A 20862-nucleotide genomic window follows, 5' to 3' on the forward strand; every position below is an offset into this window, starting at 1 on the left:
TATATCTAGAAGGATAAATGACACCCAGTCGTGCTTAGCCCCCTCTGAAGAGAGTTTTTGGACGAACACGTAATAAAACTTTCGGTTTTTCTTGCCTAGCATTCCTTGATGTAGAATTGTATATATTTTTATCCACCGTGGAGGTATATACGTGTGTTCAAGTTCAACACATCATATGGTAGGTGCTTGCTAAGTAGATAGGGACAAGATTGTAAATTGAGGGGGAGAAGAAGAAGATAAGAGAAGAGTCGAAAAGAGCGGAAAGGAATGGACCAGCTTCCCTTTCGTCATCACAATCACACTCTATTCATAATAATCACACTTCTGTGAAACCCACGCACACAACACACTTCCTTCTTTCTTCCTTTCTTCGCTCTTTGTTGCTGCTGCTTAATCTGAGATTTGATGGCGGCAATGTCAACGCAGTGCCTATTGGCAGCTCCTCCGGGGCTGCAAAGCCCATCATCCGAGAGGCTTCGCCGTGGTGGTGCGGCGAAGTTATCGTCGTCCATGTTCACATCTCCGTCTTCGCTCACTTCTCTATCACCTCCGGGAGCCAAATCGCCGTCCAGATTCTCAATGCGTGCTGCCTCGAAGAAGCAGGCCTACATTTGCCGAGACTGCGGGTATTCCTCTCTCGTTTTCCTTCTTCTTCGTTGCGCTTTCGACAATTGACGAGCGTGTGGGAATGTTGATCAGGTACATATACAGTGACAGAACTCCCTTTGAGAAGAAGCCAGACTCGTACTTCTGCCCAGGTATATGTATATACACACTCTCTCTGTGTTGGCGATTGTTATGATGACTAATGAGAACGAATGTGTGATTGGCAGTTTGCGGGGCACCGAAGCGCAGGTTCAGAGCATACGAGCCGGCAGTGACCAAAGACGCGAACTCGGAGGCGGTGCGCAAGGCACGCAAAGCCGAACTCAAGAGAAACGAAGCCGTCGGAAACGCTCTCCCTTATGCCGTCGTCGTTGGGATCGTCGCGCTCGTCGGAATATACTTGTACCTCAACGGCAACTACTAGTACAATTTTGTAACCACGCATTCGTTTTATAATATGCGACGACCATTTTCTATATATCTATTCATTCGTCATCACCGACTCTTGTTTTTGTCTTTACATATTTTTTTTTGAATGAATGAACGAATCAATCCCGTCGCAGCACAAACGAACCCTCGATACGCCTCTGCTCCACCGGGAAGTTAACGGAATATACGGCGTTGTCATTGTTGCTGCTAGACCCAGGCGCTGCCTTGAATTCATACGCCCCTTCCTTTGCTCCCCATACCTATTCACATTTCCCATTACTCCCATTCCATTCCATTCCACTCAGAGCGTAATTATAGCAAAGTAAAAAAAAAAAAGAACGTACTTGGTTTCCATCATCATCGTACCCTCGATCCCACACATGTATTTCATTATTCCTCAGCACCGACATTTGTGTTGTGCAGTAGCTCGCCCCGTTCTATCATTCCCATTAACATAACCAAAATCAAGCACAATCTTCGTATTCTTCTTCTTCCAAACAATTTTAATCACCATGGTGTATTAAACATGACTAAAATCCACTAGCCCTCCCAGTGCGTGGGAATCAAACCGGGGACTGATACACAAACCCCTTGGGGTTCTTCCCATTATTATTAATAACTATGGAAGGAGATTAGTAGTTACCCAAGGATTAGGGAAGCCACCGGGTGGAGTTGATCCTTCGTACAAGCAGCGTTTTCCTCGATCGCATCGTTTCAGATGTATCGTCGTCAAATGCTCCGCTATATCCTGCAACATTCAGACCGTGTTACCAACAAAGCAAGAAAAGTAAAAACCAACCAAAGATACAAGGGAATATAGTAAATTACGCCGAGAACTTCTTCGGGGAGAGGACGCTGGTCGCTTGGCCTGTCGCAGAAGTTCTTGTACTCTTCCGCATCTCTAACCGCGTATGTGCTCACCTGCAACATCTCACTCAACATGTAAATATAATAGTATGACAATGGTGGGGACTAGAAAAATAAAATAATCACCTCAACGTCGCATTTTAACTCCTTAGGGCAAGGCTTCACCGTGTAAAATCTCTGCAAGTGCAACCACAAACCAGTTTGATCTCAAATTGCCAATATACCAATGCAATGAGCAAGTGAGTGGGTGTGTGTACCTGGCGAAATGGCTTTTGTGGAGTCCTCCAAAAAGCCTATCAAACAATAGTAAACCATTGACTATGGAAATCGGCGTAGCGGAACCGATTGGAAATCTGGAAATTAGGACTGACCTGTTCGAAGTACAGGACATTGGAGCCATCAACCATTTCTGCGGCTGGGCAAGTGAGCATTCTGACGAGGCATACATCAAACAAAACACTTACTCGTTATTATCCATCTTCAACTCAGGCTTGATGGGAATCTACAGACGACGAATAAAGAAACCTGAAATTGAAGTAGTGATCGGGGTCTCTGGAAGCCTGTTCCTTCGAGAACTTCTCACCGGAGAGAGACCGCGACACCACGCGCGCGTGGTCCCAGCGCGTGGTGGACTTCGTCAGGCGTTTCAGCAAGATAGCTCCTCCGATAAGCACCAAACTCTTCAGCGCCAAACCTTTCGCCACGCTCCAACCACCGCCACTTCCGCCGGAACCTGCGATATCATCGTCGGACTTCGACGCCGACGACGACGACGGCGGAGATTGTTCTTCCTCCAAAGATCCAATCACCATTCCTTTCTTTTTCTTTCAAGAAAGCAGAATTCAAAATGGCTATTTTCCACCGACTCGAGTCTTGAATTACAGTTCCACAGATGAATTGAATGAATGGAAAACAGGGGATGTTTTCATTGCGATTTACAGCGATAAGAGAGACGTCCTGTTGTTTGTCGTTTATCTAAAAGAAAAAGATGTCGTTTCTATTAATGGAAAATATATTGTCGTTTCTTTGTTGAGTATTTTCTTTTTCTTTTTTTGTTAAAAGAAAAGGATTTGTTTGAGATTTAAAAAATAAAATAAAAATAGACTAATATGAGCGGGAATAAAACCTCAATAATTCAATATATTCCTTTCAAATCTCTCACATACGCTCTATCTTCCGAGCTTACTCTCTCGCAACTGTAAGTTCTCTTTCTCTCTGCTCTCCTAATCTGTTTGCTTCTTCTTCGATTCGATTTCGCTCGTAATCTTCGTCTATGTCGCCAAACACAGTAATGCAGTGTTGTGAAAAAGTCATCGTCAATTTCGATAGATTAAAATGTTAGATCGTTCACTTGCGGAATTAAGCGCTTGCTTGTCAATGGTTTAGCGTAATTAAAGTTCCGAAATATCGAATTGAAATTCAAAGCTCGAACTTCTTATCTGCGTGTTGCTTGATTATACGTATTTTAGTTTCTAAATCAGAACGTGATGATGAAAATGAATGCAAAGTGAATTACTATATGTCGTTGAACAAGGTTATCGATAAGCATGGGTGTAGAGGATTACCATGTGATTGAGCTAGTTGGCGAAGGATCCTTTGGGAAGGTTTACAAGGGAAGGCGAAAGTACACGGGTCAGGTACGCTTCTTCCCTTTCTCTGCTCATTATCATTTCCTCTTTTATTACTGTATAACTCTTAACTGGTCTTCTGTTTTTGCAGACTGTTGCGATGAAATTTATTATGAAACACGGCAAGACCGAAAAGGATATTCTAAATCTAAGACAGGAAATTGAGGTGTTTTGGTTTACATTTTATGACATACCTTTATCTTGTTCTTTATTTGTTTTTTTTTTTTTTTTTGGATGATCTTACAGTGTTCTTATTGTCGCAGATTCTTCGAAAGCTGAAGCACGAAAACATAATAGAGATGGTTGATTCGTTTGAAAGTGCGCAGGAGTTTTGTGTGGTGACTGAATTTGCACAGGGTGAGCTGTTTGAGATTCTTGAGGATGACAAATGCCTCCCCGAAGAACAAGTTCAAGCAATAGCAAAGCAGTTGGTATGTTTTCCTTCTTTTTTCTGTTACATTTCTTAGAATTTTTTTTCTCCTCATCCATTTTTGTTTTTTTTTGTTTTTGGGTTAATTTTCTATCCTTTGTTTATGTATTTTGTAGGTAAGAGCACTGCATTACTTGCATTCAAACCGCATTATCCACCGTGATATGAAACCTCAGAATATCCTCATTGGTTCTGGGTCTATAATTAAGGTTAATTGTTGAGGATATGCTTTGCCATTTACTTCCTCACTTCATGCCCAGATATCTAATGTTTTTTTTTGTGGCAAGTATGTAACATTTTTTTTCTGGCGTTTCTATTATTGATCGCAGCTTTGTGATTTTGGATTTGCACGTGCAATGTCCACGAATACTGTTGTTTTGCGATCCATAAAAGGTTTGGTTTTCAAGACAGGCAAAGTTTTAATTTCACTGCCAATTTCTTGCTGAATGCCGGATTCATGAACTTTTTCGCAGGAACACCTTTGTATATGGCCCCTGAATTGGTACGGGAACAACCTTACAACCACACTGCTGATTTATGGTCTCTTGGAGTTATACTGTATGTATACCGTATTTTTCATTGTGTTTCGGTGGAATTTCTTAGCATGTCTGGAATGGTTTTGTTGTGAAGATACGCGTGGGATGTTGTTTTGTATTCTTATTTGTACTTTCCTGAATAATAACACCGCTAAATTAACATTTTGTTTGTGCATGTCTTGCAATTGTGAGAATGCATGAAATTGGTTTTTGGCAGTTAAATGTTGTGAAAATATAAAATAATGATGTAGAACATAGGACCATAACAAATCAGTACTATGTTTTTTTTTTTCTTTCTATTTCGTTCTCCGCTGCGTGATTATCACTTCTATGCACTTTTGCTGGTATATATTATTTTCACAGGAGCTAATTATGTTGACATACAACAGGTATGAATTATTTGTTGGCCAGCCTCCATTTTACACAAATTCTGTATACTCACTTATCCGCCATATAGTTAAGGTACACTCAGTTTCACCAAGCAAGAGTTTTGGTAATTTAAGGTAATTTTATTATCTACATTCTAATGAAAATTTGCAGGATCCAGTCAAATATCCCGACAATATGAGTTCGAGCTTCAAAAGTTTTTTAAAAGGATTGCTCAATAAGGTTGTCATATGATTAGTGTGAAGTGTGATATGTTCATCATACTTGAGACCTAGATCTAATACTCATTGAATTCTAATATTGTTTTCTACTTTTTGGTATGTAGGTACCGCAAAACCGATTGACATGGCCCGCCCTTATTGAACATCCTTTTGTTAAGGAAACTTTTGTGGAACTGCAAGCAAGGGTAAGTAACAGTCTTATTGACAAGCTTGATTAAAATAAGAAAAGTTAGATAACGTGGATGTTAGTAACGTTGTGAGTTCTAAGCAAAGGCTTGTAACACTTTCAAATGGGAAAGGTGATTATCGCCTGCTAGATGGTATACATGATACACTTTCATGCATCTGGAGATTGAAGCGCTAATAGTGCTGGTTATCAGCGTTTTTCGATTTATACGTAATAATGGTGGAGAAAGTAATTGTGTTTAACCATTCCCAGGGTACAAACACTCCAACTGGGAAAAAAATGGATTCAGCATCGAGGGATGAAAAGAGAACAGTTGGTAAGCATGCTGGTTTGGCCTCTTCCTATCCTGGCAATGAAAAAATTTAGTTTAACCTTATGATCTTACAAATATTGTTGCTGACTACCATAATTTGTCATTTCTCATGCTTTTTTCAGAGAAAAGTAATGGGCTGTCCAGTCAGAACGATGAGTTTGCTGGTTTTACAGGGCTGAAAGATGTTAAAGTATCAGGTAGAGTTCTTATCCTTACTCTTTTATATGTAGTAAAAGGAGCCACGATAAATTCCTCTTGGGTTTTTTATGCATTAGAGTTGACAAACTTATCTCTTATAGCCCGTGAAACATTGGATAGACTGGAAAATACATCTGGCACAGTTGAAGGTGCAGAAATAATTGTTCAAGACAACGAAGCGCTAACACATATTTTTTCACCATTAAAAAGATGGAGCGAAGGATCCCCAAGCAGTGGCAGGTATCATCAGTTTTTTCCATTGCATGTGCAGCATCAAGATTCTATCCTCAACACTCTCTTTGCTGGTAAAATGTGTGCAGAGATGAAGATAATGTTAGTTCAAACCAATCATTGAGAATTCTGTCAAATTTAGCTGCAACTGGTGCCATTCACGCAAGTGGGCTGCTCGATGATATTGTGCAACAACTTCTTACTTTTAATGCCGCTGTTGTCACCGTGAACTTGTCTGAACTTACCGATTTAATTGCAAAGGTCTGGTGGTGATCTGAAAATATATCACTAATATGTGGTCTTTCTTTAGATTCTCTAAAAATATCCCTTCCACCCGTGCTTTGTAAATATATGGATTTTACATACATCTATTTTCACAGCTTTTGCGAAGTCTGATTAGAATCTTTAGAACATCAGCTGTTGTTGCTGATGCAGGCATTTTTTTGTATTTTCTTATTAACTATTTGTGGCTGACCAAACAAGGTTTTTTTTTTTTTTTTTTTTTTTTTCCTTTTGTAGTGTTTCTCTATCATCAAAGTGTTGTTAGACAACAAAGGAAGTGGCGTCAATGACACCTACTTACAGCACTGGGTTGCTTTGACTGGAATTTTTTCGCAGGTTGTATTTTGTGTGACAGTCTGACCGTCTTATTGATGCTACAAAAATAGAAGTTACATCTACTTACCTATCGTTGTTTAATATTACAGGTTGTTGGGTGCAGAGAAAATGTATCTGGAAAAGTTTTGTACGAGTCCATCGCTTGCATCACTACTATGCTTTCTTCAGTTACTCAAGCTCTTAAGGATTACTCGTTGAATTCCGGCCATGGAGCCGCTTGTGTCTCTGATGAGATACCCAAACAGATCTTAGATCATGCCAAAGCATGCAATATAGTTGATCATTTGTGTGTTTGTTTAGCTACTACTGGGTCAAGTCTCGCATCTGGCTCTTCGGAGATGCTGCGAGCTGCTTGTGAAGCTTGTCGAGCCACTTGGTCACTTATCGATGCATCTGAAATTCAACACATGAAAGAGAATGGAAAGCAATTTCCACTGCGCACCATGCAAAATCATCACTTGCTCCAGCATGACATAAAGGATCAGGAGAGACATTCGTTGCACGATTCAGAGCCATCGAAGTTTGTTGATTCATTGGCAAAATCATTCCTCAGATCAAAGGGAGTACAGGTTGCTATTTATTATTGCATTCGTCAACGTCTTGAGGCCTCTTTATGTGCTGCCATACAGGTTTGACTCTCATTCTATGCTGTCAAACATTTTTCGGACAGAAGCGCTATAAAACTTCTAATTATTCTTTTGAGACCACAGTATCTGAGTAATTCCATTTTTTCACTTCAGACTGAATGATTCAACATGAACATTAGTATACTCACATGGTTACAGTTTTGTGTTTCAGCTTTTGTTGCGATGTTGTGTACACAGTGGGATAGTCCCTAGCGTTTTATGTGGCCTTCCTAATTCTCTACCGGTAACTACTGTTGTGAGTGGAGGAGGAGATGGAACAATCATTTCGGAGATTTTCTCAACACTGTCGGTCTGTGCTTCATCTTTCAACGAAGACACAAAAACTGCTGAAATGAATGGGGCAAAGTGCAAATTTAAAAATCCTGCCAGCTTGGTTCTGCATTGCTGTCTCGTCATTGCAACAGTCGCACAATGTTTGAAGGCTTCCAGAAGAAACTCTGCCCTGTTTATGCTTACAACTTCCCAAAAGAAGCAGGTTTCTAGACTTATGGCCCTTGCCCACTATTTTTGTTCTGATGAAAGAACAAGAACTTCCTTCCAACCTCATAGTGCGTCGGCTATTTTGGCTCTTGCTTCCATTTTAATTCTAGAATCTGGATCTTCTGTTGAGTCCCCTGTGTCCGAAATAGCAGTGCCTCTGATATCCGGTACTTCCACACTAAGCGAATGCCTCAAAAGGCCGTATGACACCGAAAACAAAGCAGACTCTGTGGCTGAAAATGGCAGCCTCTCACATTGGCACAGCACTAAAGATGGATACGTTGGTTCATTAGAATCCAGGCTGAGGTGGGGAGGACTACTGGCTGTTCAACAGCTGTGCGAAACCGATGTTCCTCTGCTTCTTATCGACCTATTAGCTAATACTACTTCAAATGATTCTACTCAAGCTGGGCTATCCCCCGTGGGAGTTATGTGGGCAGTTTCATCAATATTCCATTGTCTTTCTGGGGGAATCTCTACCTTTAGACAGGTTATGGTGAAGAGTGAAAACATTAAGCTTATTGCTGACTTAATTGGGGATGTACATCTCAAGCTCGTGAACTACTGGGTTGGGCCTGGTGGTGGCAGGGATGGAATCAGAGATTTGGTACATGTAGTGATCGATGTATTAGCATTTCCTTTTGTTGCCGTACAGGATGCTCCGGCCTTGCAATCACCTAATGCTTCTGTAAGCAGTGGTTTTGTTCTCAACATGGTTCGGAGGGTCGGCATGGAAGACAAGGACATGGTTAAACTAATCCAGGAAGATTTGGGAAAGTATATTAAGATCCTTTTGGAGGTTAGAAAATATTCTTTCAAATGATTTTCTCTCTTATTTAGGCAGGGAGAGAATCTAGTCCCAAATGCATTATTCTTTGGCAGTAGTTTTTGTTTTGGGCCTATATATTGTAATTGTAGGCCTAAATGTTCCTCATTTTCCGGTGTTCTTTTTTAGGTCGGTGTGCCTGGTCTTATTCTTCGGTGTTTAGACTATATGGAGTGTAAAGACTTGGGACGCCCCGTCGCCTTCCTTGCTAAAATGATAAGCTACCGACCTCTGGCTCTTCAACTTGTGAGTAAAGGCTTGTTGGATCCTAATAGGTGGAGAAAATTATTCGATTCTTCAACCCCAAGAGAAGTCTCACTAGATGGTCTTATGATCATTTCTGACCTTGCACGAATGGAAAAGGTTAATCTTTTTTATTTTCTTTCGTTTCTTCTTCCTAGTTTTTTCTAGTCTTTTGGATTGAACATCTAGTGTTGATTGGGATCCATATCATCGATGTTATTAATATCGTCTCTACCCAATTTAAAGATGTCAACATCATTAACATACACTTCAGAAGCCTTGATATTGATCTGGGTATCTTGGTGTCCAGGGGTTATATGAATACATCAACAGAGCTTCTATTTTGAAATATATGAAGACATATATTTGTCATGAAGATCCCGACATCCGTGCAAAAGCATGTAGTGCTCTAGGAAACATGTGTCGACACAGCTCCTATTTCTATAGTTCGTTGGTAAGCAAAGTGCAGGTGTCTTCATTTTGTGGGCTAAACAATATACTTGGTTTTGAATTTCATAAAATCAAAATGTGGAGCTCACAGCTAATATGTGAGGGACATTGATCTATACTTAATTATAACTTTTTTTCTTTATTTAATATAATATTGAAGGCGAGGTATCAGATCATTGGCCCTCTAGTTGATCGGTGCTCAGATCCAGACAAACGAACTAGAAAATTTGCGTGCTTTGCGGTAAGTTATGTCTTGTGAGACATTTTCGCTCCTAATCCATATAGCGCACACACTTAAGCTAAAAACCAAAAACTCGATGATACGCCATTGCAGATTGGAAACGCGGCTTACCATAATGACACATTGTACGGAGAGCTGAGGAGATCGATACCACAGCTGGGGAGTCTGTTGCTTTCAAATGACGAAGATAAGACTAAGTCCAACGCTGCGGGTGCGTTGAGCAACCTCGTGCGCAACTCCGATCAGCTCTGCGAAGACGTTGTTTCCACCGGAGCCCTTCAGGTTTGTAACTCTATGAATCAGAATGCTTTTCTTTGGTTTGTTTTGGTTTGGTTCTGAGTGAAGATTGGTGGTGGCGGTGCAGGCATTGGTGAAGCTGGTGGTAGAGTGTTCGGCGCAAAATGAGTCCCCTCTGAAAATAGCATTGTTTTCGCTGGCAAAGATGTGTGCACATGCAAAGTGCAGACAAGTGGTTTATTCATCGGAGTTGCTTCCGGCGATTGGGAAGTTCAGGCAATCCCCGGATATAGAAATCGCCAAATATGCTTCGGTGGTTATGAGCAGAGTTACTCAACCTTGAACAACCACGTCACATCACCACCTAACTTCCTATCATAAGTACCACCTTGTAATCATGTGTAAATAAGCATATTTCTTGGAGTTGAGGGGAAATTAAGTTAACTATTTATAAACGTGACATTAGAGCAAGTCCAAAGGGGAGGATACCAATTATGTCCATCTTTAAAACTTTCATCAATAAATAAATAAAAATCTCCATTGAATCATTTGTTTTAAAAAATGAAACTGGATTTTATAAATAGTTCAACCTTTGAGATGCTCCTGCCTTATCACATCCGTACGCATTCAAAACGTTACGCTACTTCTTTTTAACGTTATTCAAAGAAATCATTTTTTACTATAAATTAATATTAAAAAAAACAACTTCCTATATACAGTACTACAAGAATTTTACAAGTGTAAAAAAAATAAGAGGAGAAAAAAAAAAGCTTATATTCTCTTTCTTTACATATGCATTACCATTTTCATTTTATTTTACTTGTTATTCTACTACTGCTTCCCTAAAAAAAAGTTAATCTATTACTGCTAAACAGAAAAAATAAAATAAAAAATTGAACAGTGAAAGGTTCACCAGCTTAGCTCATGTTGCGCGTAAAAGCTTTATAATATTGAGAGACAACCGGGCAGTATCAATCAACTACTAAACGACTCTTCTTAACCCCAAACTGAAAACGAAGCTTTACCAATCTCTCTCCCATCCGATCTTGACGATGAAATTATAACAACTCTGGTATGTTTTATATTCCGCCACAACACTTAACCTTCATTTGCTGTCTAACAAATTAAAAAAAAAAAACAGAAAAAAGAAAAAGAAATGGAAGTTCTGAGATGGGCTCTTTTAGGCCTTCTCTGTTCTTCCTTCGCGTCGGAGATTACTGCTTTTGGCCGCCGAAGAACTCGTCCCACCGAGAGAATTTCAGGTGGGTTTCTCTGACTCATCGGCTCTTAGTTCGATTAGGGATTTTGTCTTTATAGACCGTCTAGTTTGCTCTCTGGATCTGCCATCAAGATCGAAAATTTAGTAAAAGATACATCACGATCCGTAATAATCTCAAATGGGCTGTTGAGTAAATTCAATTTTGCTTTGTTTATGTGAGACAAAAGTAATAATGAGCTATGTGTATAGGTAGTGCTGGTGATGTATTGGAAGACGACCCAGTTGGGAGATTGAAAGTGTTCGTCTACGAGCTTCCCAGTAAATACAACAAGAAGATTCTCCAGAAGGACCCGAGATGTCTCACCCACATGTTCGCGGCCGAGATTTTCATGCACCGGTTTCTGCTATCGAGCCCCGTTCGGACCCTAAACCCCGAAGAAGCCGACTGGTTCTACACTCCGGTGTACACCACTTGCGACCTCACCCCGAACGGCCTTCCTTTGCCCTTCAAGTCCCCGAGGATGATGCGAAGTGCGATTCAGCTCATCTCCTCCAACTGGCCATACTGGAACAAGACCGAGGGCGCCGATCACTTCTTCGTCGTGCCTCATGATTTTGGCCCGTGTTTCCATTATCAAGTATGTTGTCATGTCATTTCAGGCGGCGATTCATTCGTTTAGGGTCGGGTCTTTGATGATCTTGTTATGGGTTGGTTGCAGGAAGAGAAGGCGATAGAGAGAGGGATTCTTCCGTTGCTGAAGCGCGCAACGTTGGTTCAGACGTTCGGGCAGAGGAATCACGTCTGCTTGAAAGACGGGTCGATCACCATTCCTCCTTATGCCCCGCCGCAGAAAATGCAGACACACCTCATCCCCGAGAAAACTCCCAGGTCCATCTTTGTCTACTTCCGCGGCCTGTTCTACGACGTTGGAAACGACCCCGAAGGTGGTTACTACGCCAGGTAATCGAAATCTCTTGCTTTGCTCTAGGGTGTGTTTGGAATCTAGAAAATAGTAGGGAAGGAAAATAATAATCTCGTGTCCTTAAGGAAAAATAAGAGGGAAATCGAAATTCATCCAAATTTTTACACTTCGGCTCGTGTTTGTATTTGTGTCTATTTTCTCACTTTCTATGACTTCTAAACACTACGCAAAATTTCGATTTTCCCTCCTGTTCTCACTCTGTTTATCTTTCGACTCGGTACAACTTCCCTCTTAGTTTCCGGGTTTCGAATAGAGCCTTTAGGGTTTGTGTTTGTTTGATGCAAAGTTAGCAAGGTTTTAACTTTGTTCCGACCCCATTTGTCAGAGGTGCACGGGCAGCGGTGTGGGAGAACTTCAAAGACAACCCGCTCTTCGACATCTCGACGGAGCACCCGACGACGTACTACGAAGACATGCAACGGGCCGTCTTCTGTCTGTGCCCGCTTGGGTGGGCCCCATGGAGCCCGAGGCTCGTCGAGGCCGTGATCTTCGGCTGCATCCCCGTGATCATCGCCGATGACATCGTTCTGCCGTTCGCGGACGCGATCCCGTGGGAGGAAATCGGCGTGTTTGTGGACGAGAAGGACGTGCCGAATCTGGACACGATACTCACTTCGATCCCGCTGGACCTGATTCTGAGGAAGCAGAGACTGCTCGCGAACCCGTCGATGAAACAGGCGATGCTGTTCCCTCAGCCGGCTCAGCCCAGAGATGCTTTCCATCAAGTCCTCAACGGGCTCGCCAGAAAGTTGCCGCACGAATCAACCGTTTACGTCAAGCCCGGCCAAGCACTCCTCAACTGGACCGCCGGCCCCGTCGGAGACCTCAAGCCTTGGTAGCTGCTGCCATTCTTTTTACCTTTGATCCATATTTTTCGCTGTAATATAATATCACATTATAATCTGAGGTGTACATTTTATTCTCCTGAAAATCAACCGGCGACACTGTTTTTTCTGGTTTCTTAAGAGTGTAAAGCAATCAAAAAATTTGAGGGTGACACAGCAACTCCAAAGTATACACCAACATTTCAAAGGCAAAACTTGAAAGTGAAACATCTAATTGTTTGCTCAAACTTAAAAGGAAATAAAAAAAAAAAATGTGAAAGGGACACGGGTGTGTTCAGAAGCTGACTTGGCGTCTTTCGGCGAAGAACTTGCCAGTAATGGCCTGATCGGGAAGCAAGGCGAGCCAGACTCCGGTGTCGGCCCCCTCGTCGGGCGGTATGTTTCCGGCGTAGCCGGTCATGGCAGTCTTGACCCAACCGGGGCAGTAACAGTTTATGTATATCTTCTGGCCTTCGGGTCTGTCGGAGAGCAAGCGAGCCGTGAGCCGAGTGTAAGCATTCACCGCCATTTTCGAGACCGAGTAGTCCGTGAACGTCTGAGGCCAACCCCCGGACTCCCAACTCCCGTCCTCAACTTGCTGCACGAACTTCGTCACCATTCGGTCGATCACTTCCTCCGAAAGAGACTCCACGTCCCCTAATCGCTCCCTCAACTCTGCGTCTCCAAGCCTCTGCAATCAAAGATATAGAATAACTCTTCGGAACAAGTATTAACGAGCAGGTAAGAAGAGAGCGGCCTCCCACGTTTCGCCTGCCGTTGAGGCGGCCCAGCCTGGAGCTGACGTTGACGATGCGGGCCCCGACGGGGGAGGGTTTCATGAGCGGGATCATGGCCTGGATCATATTCTTGGCGCCAAAGTAATTGGTGGCCACCACCGTGTTGGCGTGCTCCACCGAGTTTTCGCTGCCCACGTTGAAGTTCACGCCCGCGTTGTTCACCTGATCACACATTTCATTTCATATGGGGATCGAGGAATCTATCCGGGGGGGTGGGATCGAGTGCGTACGAGTACATCCAAGCCGCCGTGGGAGTGGCGGAGCCAGTGGGAGAAGCGGGAGAGGGAGAGAGGGTCCAAGACGTCCAGCTGGTGGAACGCCACGTTCAGGCCGCTCTCCTGGAGCACCTTCGCCGCCTCGCTCCCAACGTTGCTGTCTCGTGACGTCAGCACCACCGTCACGCCCTGCGCCGCCAGCTGTCTCGACGTCTCGAACCCGATGCCGCGGTTGCCGCCCGTCACCACCGCGACCGTCTCCGGGCCCCACCACCTGCCATTACATTACGTTCATCAATCTCTCTCTCTCTCTCTCTCCCTATGTGTATAAATACATGGAAATGGAATGCAAATACCTCTGGTGGTCGGAATAGGGAATGGTCCTGAGAAGTGAAATCTCTTCCCGTCGCTGTTGTCTTCTCTCACGAGCCTTTTCGTTCGCGTTCTTCCCCATTTTTGAAGGAAATCGCTCATCAACCTCAAAACAACTTTTTTCTTTTCTAGTCTCTCTGTCTATGCAAAAGAAGAGGAGAGAATATACAAATTCCGATCCGACCCGTTCCGATCCGATATTCTGACTGGTCGCACGCCTACGCCTATGTTTTCGGCTTTCAACTAATCCTTACCTATACATAATTTAATTGCCACTGTCCTTTTTTTTGTGTATTAAAATTGAATTTTTGTTTTTTTGGCACATTTAGTTAAAAAAAATTATTTGGATTTGTTATGCTTAGTTACAAAATGAAGCAAACTTCATATATATATATATATATATATATATAGATATATATATATATATATATATATCTCGTTGACAGATAAAATTGATACAACAAATGTCTCACGAAGAACATTTGGTTTCGAGTACGTAGTCCCGAGAACTTTGAGTGTCTAGGTAAGATTTTCTCTAAATACAGACTAATCTAGTAAAAGAGACCAAGTAAATGAGGGTGATGAACGATAGGTGAAGCTTTGAGGTTGTGCTTTGTGTGTGAAAAAGTGAAGTGACCTCCCTTTAGCGTTCTTCTCATCTATTTATAACCATGTTAGGATTTAGGACGTGGGGTGATCAATCCCACGTTTCGGACGGTTATTGCGTGATTGCTCTTACTACGTGTGTAGTGGGTGGTTATTCTTCTTAAGTTTGGCTCAACCGTTGAGGTAATGGGTTTTGCTTTTGATTTTACACGTGTTTGCTTTGTTTTGACTAATCTTTGACCTACCACATTCTATTCTCTTCGAAATTCTGCTTGGTATGGTCATTCTTGACTTATGAACGGGTCGTTCCTTAATCTTTGATAGTCCTCGGACCTATTTGACTCGGACTTAGTGCTAGATTCCTTCTGTTCTCGGACCATCCAAGTAGCTTCTCTGAGTGTGTAAATTATACGAGTAAAATCAGTCTTACAGTTTCTCAGTATCTTAGTAAAAATGGTAAGGAACTATATGGTATGATCTTCAATTCAATTATACATCGTACACTTTTACTATTTTGTTTCCTCAGTACGGGCCGAGAAGGAATATTCTCAAAGCCTTCTAGGCTGAGGTAATTATACGGTGTCGTTTTGCTTTCGTTTCTGCCGTTGGAATTAAGAAGCTTCTTTGATACACTTCGTCCTAGCCGCCCATTTTGAATATATAAGGCTCTTTTTGGATTTTGAACTCTCGTTATCAAATTTCTTCTCTGAATTCCTTTGTTTTTTTCTCTCCGACTTTTCAAGCGTTTTTTTCGGTGAGACCTCTAATTTACAGGTGTCTTCACACTCATTCTTTCTGGGTAAGTCATCTTAACGCTCCCTTATGCTTTTTGCACGAAATGCATGTTTTTTTTTTTTTGCTTATTAATTTCGAGGAATAAGAAATCTGGTCGCGATGATTCGGACCTATTCATGCATTCTCATTCTTAGGAATTGTAGTTTTTGATTGGTATATTAAGAAATGAGGGCTTTTTCGCGACCGGATATGAGAATTGACCCTAGAATGGTTAGGAGGACGAAATCGGATCCCGAGAACGTCATTCTTCCTTCTGAGCTTGACATTCTCTTTTTTTTTTTGTTTTTTTTTAATTATTTTAACTTTTATGTTTTAAGGTCCCTTGCGTCATTACGACGAGAAGGATGTCTCAGATAGATCTAAGATTTTTGACCTATCAGGGAGCGATCGAACTACCTACTCGTTATTGGACCTTGATTTCCTCGACGCTTATTATCTATACCCTTATTCAAGTAAGTCATTTTGGGTAGAAACTATCTTATTTTCTGATTATTGCTTTATTAGTATTATTAATTCAACGAGGTTTACCTAGTCTATTGCAGAGCTGACTAAGAAAAGAATTGCCCTGCAGAGATTCCGGTTAACCCTAAACGCCAACACGCCACCAAGTCTACGACCCCGAGTAAATCAGCGGCTCAGGCTCCACTTAATATCGTGGAGCCTTCCAAGTCTCAGGAGACTTCAGAGCCTTCTGGTGCTCGGGACAATATGGCGCTGACAATAAATTTCCTACATGAGCATCTGATTGGTGACGGAGTCGGACTTATTTAGGCTAAGGCACCAGTGGACCGCCTAGTGTCGACTGTAGAGACCACCGCCTCGGTACTTATCTTTCCTTTACTGGTTTTCTCCAATTCATTTTACTTCTTTCTTACAATTTTCGTTTTGTCGGCTCTTGTCGACGTTGCGAGTTTGGTCGGCACTGTGGTCTGTGGGAGCCGAGTTCACCTTTGAAGAAGCGAAACGATCGCTACATCAAGTAGCGAGATGCTGCGAGGGCTGGGGTGGAAAAAGTCCGGTCAGAGCTCCAGTCAAAACATTGCGTCGACCTTGAGACGACTTGTGTCACTGCTTGTTGAAAGGCCTTGGATGAATATTAAGCCTCCGAGGATTATCGCAACATGCATGATGACCTCTATACGGCCGGGATGTGTGACGCGGTCAAACTTCCTTGTCCGAAGAATCCCACTCTAGATACTATGGACCTTAATGACGAATCAAAATCGACAGAGGAGGGGCCTGAGAAGGAGACCGAGGACGTGATCGAGAAATGGACCGAGGATGCGGCGGCGGCTTGAAGACCAAGTATAGGGGAAAATATATATGTGTTTTTAGTTTAACCTAAAAGGATTTTGAACAGTGGATCCGCGGTCAGATATCTATTTTGTAATAATTATTTTATTTTATAGCCCGTTTGGGTTTATAACGATTGATCCGTGGTCGGATTTTTACTCTTTATATTTTGGATGTCTGAGCTCAGCTTGGAACTTTATATGTCTTATAAAAATTTTCTCTTGCATGATTTTTGTAGTATTTTAACAAACTTTTTGAAAATAAACGGATATTGTAATCGGAACTTAAAACGTAAATATTGGACTTAGTCAAGATTTTGAAAATAACATTTGATCGGAACATAAACATTGGACTTATAAGGATAAATAGTAGCTCAGATGCTACGGTATCACGAATTAAATGCCTCTTGATCATATGCTTCTAGAATTGGAGGAGTCGGAGGCGACGAAGTGGGAGAGCAAAGACTCCAGACTTCGAGCAAGAGGCGTAGGTTAGGAAGGGTAAAATTGAAATATTCTAATGTTAGATTTGGGTTTGGACTATTTACCTAAAGAAACTAATAGTTGATCTATTATTTTAAAGGTAGTGGACTGTTTGGGCTACTTCTTTATATGTGAATGATAACGAGTACTGAAAGGCCGAGTACACCTATTTTGTTACCCGTACCCATTTAAATTTTTTTCCCGTTACTCATACCCATTTACTCGATATTTGAAGCGGGCCGGGTAACGGGTACAAAATGTTATACCCGGTACCCGGAAAAAAGCATATATAAATTGTCACAATTTTTTTTAAATAAAAAGAGAGAAACGGTTATACTGTACATTGATATACATATTTTGTAAATCATATTCATATATATATATATATATATATATATATATATATATAAACTATATTCATATAACTATAACAAATATTATTACTATATAATGAGAACCATATTCATGTGACTATAATTATATATAACTATATATGCATATAATTATAAACAATATATTATAAACGGTTTTTGATGTCCTAGAAACCTTTTCATTGTAATTTTGTTGTAAATTATATATAGACAACCAATATATACTGCTATTGTAAACAGGTTTTAATATATTATTTGTTTGAACTAAGTGAAGGTATAATATCTATTGTATATTTAAATATTTAAAAAATTAACGGATCGGATATCGAGTAATCGAGTACGGGATGACAATTCCGTTATCCTTATTCAGACTCGTTAAAATCATAACAGATATTACCCGTTTACTCATTTATTAAAAAAGAGTGGATATTACCGATCCGTTTGAAGCAAGGGTTAAAATCTCGCGCGAGATGGGGGTATCTCGCGCGAGATCTCGCAAAAATGAAAGTTGCGAGAAGGGTATGAGTTTATCTCGCGAGTTGTTGCATTTCTCGCGAAATCTCGCGCTATTTCTCGCATCTCTCTCAATCTCGCGAGATATCTTCATTTTTCGTCCGTCATATGTTCATTTTTGCTCAAATCTCGCCATTTTCCGCAATTTTCCGCGGGATAAGTGTTCGGGTGTTATTTTAATGTTTTTTTAGTTGATTTTTGAATGGATTTTCCGCCTGATTTAAACTTTAGATGTTGATTTTTGAATGGTTTTTAATGAAATTATGATGTACAGAGAAGAAGACATAGATTTGATCTTTGAGTATTTGTTCACTTGATTTTATATGGATTTTTTTTATAATCCGAATTTAGGTAGTTATTTGAATAATTACATGATATTGTTAATGTTGATGTTGTTTTAAAATGATTTTTTTTTATCCGAATTTAATTATTTATTTTGTTGATTTAGATGTAATTTGTAATTAATTTGATCTAAATGTGTATTGATTCGTACTCTATTAGAATTGTATATGTGAAATGTTGAAAATTTTATTTTAAAATTTAATTTTTTGTGTATCCTAAATTTAAATAAAATTTAATTAAAAAATTGTTTAAATACCCCGCGAGATACTCTTTTTTAGACGGTATATCCCGCGGAATGTAGTTTACCATACGGTACGAGATACCCCGAACGTTCATCAAATACCACGGAATACCACGATACGAGATGAGATACCCCAAAATTAAAAATGCGGTACGACCGCGAGATGCGAGATTTTAATCCATGGTTTGAAGCGACTAACGGAACGGAAGTAACAGCCAAAATTGTCATCCCTACTACAAGATAATAATTCTCCCACACTTTTTTCCTAAAAAGTTCATGACATAGAGATTCGTTTTTACTAGAGCTCATTGTAGGATTTAAATTTGATACGTTCTCTCTCCTCTTCTTCTTCTTTCTTTTCATTTTTTTTTTGGATAATTTACAAGAATCCCCCCCCCCCCCGAACTCTTACTCGATTAACGAAGTGCACCCTCAATTCGGATTTTCAACAAAAAATACTCTGAACTCACATTTGTGTTGACTTTTGCCCCTTCTGTTAAAATTTATCAGTTACCATCCATTAGTTTAACACGTTTTAGGCACGTGAGCTCACTATTGATGTTATAATAGTCTTTTCAGTTACCTAAATTAATTTTATTTATTAAATATATAAAATATACCATTATTAATCCCTAATAGAATATGAGTGTGATGCATAAAAATATACCAGTATTAATCCCTAATAGAATATGAGTGTGATGCATAAGAAAAGAGAGAAAAGAAAAGGAAAAAAAAGGAAGATCGGGAAAGAGGGGTTCGGAAAGAATTTGGAGTGTTCTCACCTCACGCGCTGCCATCTTCGACGCCGTTTCCGACTTCGACTCCTCATTCCCTCCCACCTCCTCTAGCCCCTTGCTTCTCTCTCTCCGCTCTCTTACAGGTTCACTATCTCTCTCTCTGCTCCATGTCTAGGGTTCCAATCTCAATCTCTTTCGCAGTCTGTAATGTCAGGACTCGAAATTGCTCGAATCTCTGGAACGACTCGTAGCCTTCTCTCTCATCTACCACTCGTATCACTCTGCCGCCGCGAATCCCTTTGTCTCACTCCTCATCGATGTGAGTGAGTCTCGGTCACTCTCTCACTCTCATCTCTCGATGTGTATCTATATGTGTATGTATGTATCTCTAACTCTATCTCAGCCTGCTTGTGACGAGGCCGCCAAGAAACACGAGCGTCAGTTCGTCCTCCGCCTCTTGGGCGGTGACGCCGATTCGCTCCTCAAACAATCCGCTTCCAATTATATCGCGTCGTTCGATTCTTCGATCCAAGTAAATCTCTATTGATTCCTTTCACGCAATTCAGTTATATTTTTCGCTCTGTCAAATTGATCCTGAGTTCGATTTATGATTGTGTTTGGCGAAAGGAGTCGGCTTTCCCGTCACGTCAGCATTCGAGAGGAAGAGGATCGGCCTTCGGAGGAGGAATGGGCTGAGAGTCTCCGCGAGACATGATGAATGGTCGGAGGTCCTTCTCCATTGAAGCTTCAGCGAAGACCTTCCGAATCGACTGCTTACCCATTTGTTGCTCTTACTATTCTTCTTCCTCTGCTTCACCTTATATCCATTTATTTATTCGAAAATGTATATATATATATATATAACTGAAAAGACTATTATAACCTCAATAATGAGCTCACGTGCCTAAAACGTGTGAAACTCATGGATGGTAACTGATAAACTTTAACAGAAGGGGCAAAAGTCAACACAAATGTGAGTTCAGAGTATTTTTTGTTGAAAATCCGAATTGAGGGTGCACTTCGTTAATCGAGTAAGAGTTCGGGGGGGGGGGGGGGATTCTTGTAAATTATCCTTTTTTTTATATTACATTAGGTCTATTTTGTCTTATTCTAATTTTTTTTTTTTCAAGAAAAACGTAATTAGTAGGAGTTTTTTAATTTAGCAATTCATGCTCTTTTCATAGCCAATAAATTCATTTCAATAGTAACAGTTTAATTTTAAATAAAAATTACATTTAATATTCGTCGCGATTAAAAAAAAAAATCATCAACATGAAAATTCAAATAAAGGACAGCA

General features: G+C 40.8%; 5 protein-coding genes across 7 annotated transcripts; 3 read left to right on the forward strand and 2 right to left on the reverse strand.

Moving 5' to 3' along the window:
• The first annotated feature begins 360 nt into the window (after positions 1 to 360).
• LOC149401043 (Rubredoxin-like superfamily protein) lies at positions 361 to 1030 on the forward strand. The gene is made up of 3 exons (XM_089612880.1): positions 361 to 626; positions 700 to 758; positions 834 to 1030. Exons 1-3 carry the CDS (start codon positions 406 to 408, stop codon positions 1028 to 1030), a joined length of 477 nt encoding a protein of 158 aa, XP_089469006.1. The 5' UTR covers positions 361 to 405.
• A 77-nt stretch (positions 1031 to 1107) lies between these two features.
• On the reverse strand, positions 1108 to 2815 carry CRL (crumpled leaf). The gene is made up of 8 exons (XM_089612879.1): positions 2428 to 2815; positions 2274 to 2334; positions 2160 to 2195; positions 2029 to 2079; positions 1864 to 1956; positions 1679 to 1783; positions 1380 to 1472; positions 1108 to 1295 (listed from the first exon to the last, which is right to left on the reverse strand). The coding sequence occupies exons 1-8, from the start codon at positions 2712 to 2714 to the stop codon at positions 1155 to 1157; spliced, it is 867 nt and encodes a 288-aa protein (XP_089469005.1). The 5' UTR covers positions 2715 to 2815; the 3' UTR covers positions 1108 to 1154.
• A 230-nt stretch (positions 2816 to 3045) lies between these two features.
• Positions 3046 to 10336, forward strand: LOC149401045 (serine/threonine-protein kinase TIO-like). Of its 2 annotated transcripts, XM_089612373.1 has the most exons (22): positions 3046 to 3100; positions 3437 to 3539; positions 3622 to 3696; positions 3794 to 3961; positions 4077 to 4169; positions 4290 to 4353; positions 4434 to 4518; positions 4886 to 4958; positions 5037 to 5105; positions 5209 to 5289; positions 5544 to 5607; positions 5727 to 5801; positions 5904 to 6042; positions 6123 to 6294; positions 6553 to 6651; positions 6741 to 7280; positions 7450 to 8577; positions 8734 to 8967; positions 9158 to 9301; positions 9458 to 9538; positions 9632 to 9820; positions 9903 to 10336. In XM_089612373.1, the coding sequence occupies exons 2-22, from the start codon at positions 3450 to 3452 to the stop codon at positions 10116 to 10118; spliced, it is 3879 nt and encodes a 1292-aa protein (XP_089468499.1). In that variant the 5' UTR covers positions 3046 to 3100; positions 3437 to 3449; the 3' UTR covers positions 10119 to 10336. The 2 variants fall into 2 exon arrangements, with proteins under 2 accessions (XP_089468499.1, XP_089468500.1); XM_089612374.1 differs by lacking the exons at positions 3046 to 3100; positions 3437 to 3539; positions 3622 to 3696; ... (2 more) ...; positions 4290 to 4353; positions 4434 to 4518 and having other exon boundaries at positions 5044 to 5105.
• Positions 10337 to 10709: 373 nt separating this feature from the next.
• On the forward strand, positions 10710 to 12908 carry GUT1 (Exostosin family protein). Of its 2 annotated transcripts, XM_089611587.1 has the most exons (5): positions 10710 to 10847; positions 10917 to 11037; positions 11244 to 11632; positions 11714 to 11955; positions 12303 to 12908. In XM_089611587.1, the coding sequence occupies exons 2-5, from the start codon at positions 10932 to 10934 to the stop codon at positions 12814 to 12816; spliced, it is 1251 nt and encodes a 416-aa protein (XP_089467713.1). In that variant the 5' UTR covers positions 10710 to 10847; positions 10917 to 10931; the 3' UTR covers positions 12817 to 12908. The 2 variants fall into 2 exon arrangements, with proteins under 2 accessions (XP_089467713.1, XP_089467712.1); XM_089611586.1 differs by having other exon boundaries at positions 10711 to 11037.
• Positions 12909 to 12983: 75 nt separating this feature from the next.
• Positions 12984 to 14446, reverse strand: LOC149401047 (short-chain dehydrogenase/reductase 2-like). The gene is made up of 4 exons (XM_089611588.1): positions 14170 to 14446; positions 13829 to 14087; positions 13566 to 13760; positions 12984 to 13492 (listed from the first exon to the last, which is right to left on the reverse strand). The coding sequence occupies exons 1-4, from the start codon at positions 14265 to 14267 to the stop codon at positions 13097 to 13099; spliced, it is 948 nt and encodes a 315-aa protein (XP_089467714.1). The 5' UTR covers positions 14268 to 14446; the 3' UTR covers positions 12984 to 13096.
• Between the last annotated feature and the right edge of the window lie 6416 nt (positions 14447 to 20862).

The sequence above is a fragment of the Urtica dioica genome, chromosome 4 (genome assembly GCF_054948205.1).
Source record: "Urtica dioica subsp. dioica isolate 48M chromosome 4, U.dioica_male_clone48M_v1_H2, whole genome shotgun sequence".
Lineage (NCBI taxonomy): Eukaryota > Viridiplantae > Streptophyta > Magnoliopsida > Rosales > Urticaceae > Urtica > Urtica dioica.

Excerpts from the sequence above, each read along its gene's own strand:
- GUT1 (XM_089611587.1), top strand. The coding sequence starts at position 10,932 with ATGGAAGTTCTGAGATGGGCTCTTTTAGGCCTTCTCTGTTCTTCCTTC. Across the intron at positions 11,633-11,713 it reads GCCCGTGTTTCCATTATCAA|GAAGAGAAGGCGATAGAGAG; the intron begins GTATGTTGTCAT and ends GGTTGGTTGCAG. Across the intron at positions 11,956-12,302 it reads GAAGGTGGTTACTACGCCAG|AGGTGCACGGGCAGCGGTGT; the intron begins GTAATCGAAATC and ends CCCATTTGTCAG.
- LOC149401043 (XM_089612880.1), top strand. The coding sequence starts at position 406 with ATGGCGGCAATGTCAACGCAGTGCCTATTGGCAGCTCCTCCGGGGCTG. Across the intron at positions 627-699 it reads TACATTTGCCGAGACTGCGG|GTACATATACAGTGACAGAA; the intron begins GTATTCCTCTCT and ends AATGTTGATCAG. Across the intron at positions 759-833 it reads AGACTCGTACTTCTGCCCAG|TTTGCGGGGCACCGAAGCGC; the intron begins GTATATGTATAT and ends TGTGATTGGCAG.
- LOC149401047 (XM_089611588.1), bottom strand. The coding sequence starts at position 14,267 with ATGGGGAAGAACGCGAACGAAAAGGCTCGTGAGAGAAGACAACAGCGA. Across the intron at positions 13,761-13,828 it reads ACGGCGGCTTGGATGTACTC|GTGAACAACGCGGGCGTGAA; the intron begins GTACGCACTCGA and ends ATGTGTGATCAG. Across the intron at positions 13,493-13,565 it reads GCCTCAACGGCAGGCGAAAC|AGGCTTGGAGACGCAGAGTT; the intron begins GTGGGAGGCCGC and ends CTTTGATTGCAG.
- CRL (XM_089612879.1), bottom strand. The coding sequence starts at position 2,714 with ATGGTGATTGGATCTTTGGAGGAAGAACAATCTCCGCCGTCGTCGTCG. Across the intron at positions 2,080-2,159 it reads CACAAAAGCCATTTCGCCAG|AGATTTTACACGGTGAAGCC; the intron begins GTACACACACCC and ends TTGCACTTGCAG. Across the intron at positions 1,296-1,379 it reads ACGATGATGATGGAAACCAA|GTATGGGGAGCAAAGGAAGG; the intron begins GTACGTTCTTTT and ends AAATGTGAATAG.
- LOC149401045 (XM_089612373.1), top strand. The coding sequence starts at position 3,450 with ATGGGTGTAGAGGATTACCATGTGATTGAGCTAGTTGGCGAAGGATCC. Across the intron at positions 6,652-6,740 it reads TGACTGGAATTTTTTCGCAG|GTTGTTGGGTGCAGAGAAAA; the intron begins GTTGTATTTTGT and ends TTAATATTACAG. Across the intron at positions 8,578-8,733 it reads ATATTAAGATCCTTTTGGAG|GTCGGTGTGCCTGGTCTTAT; the intron begins GTTAGAAAATAT and ends GTTCTTTTTTAG.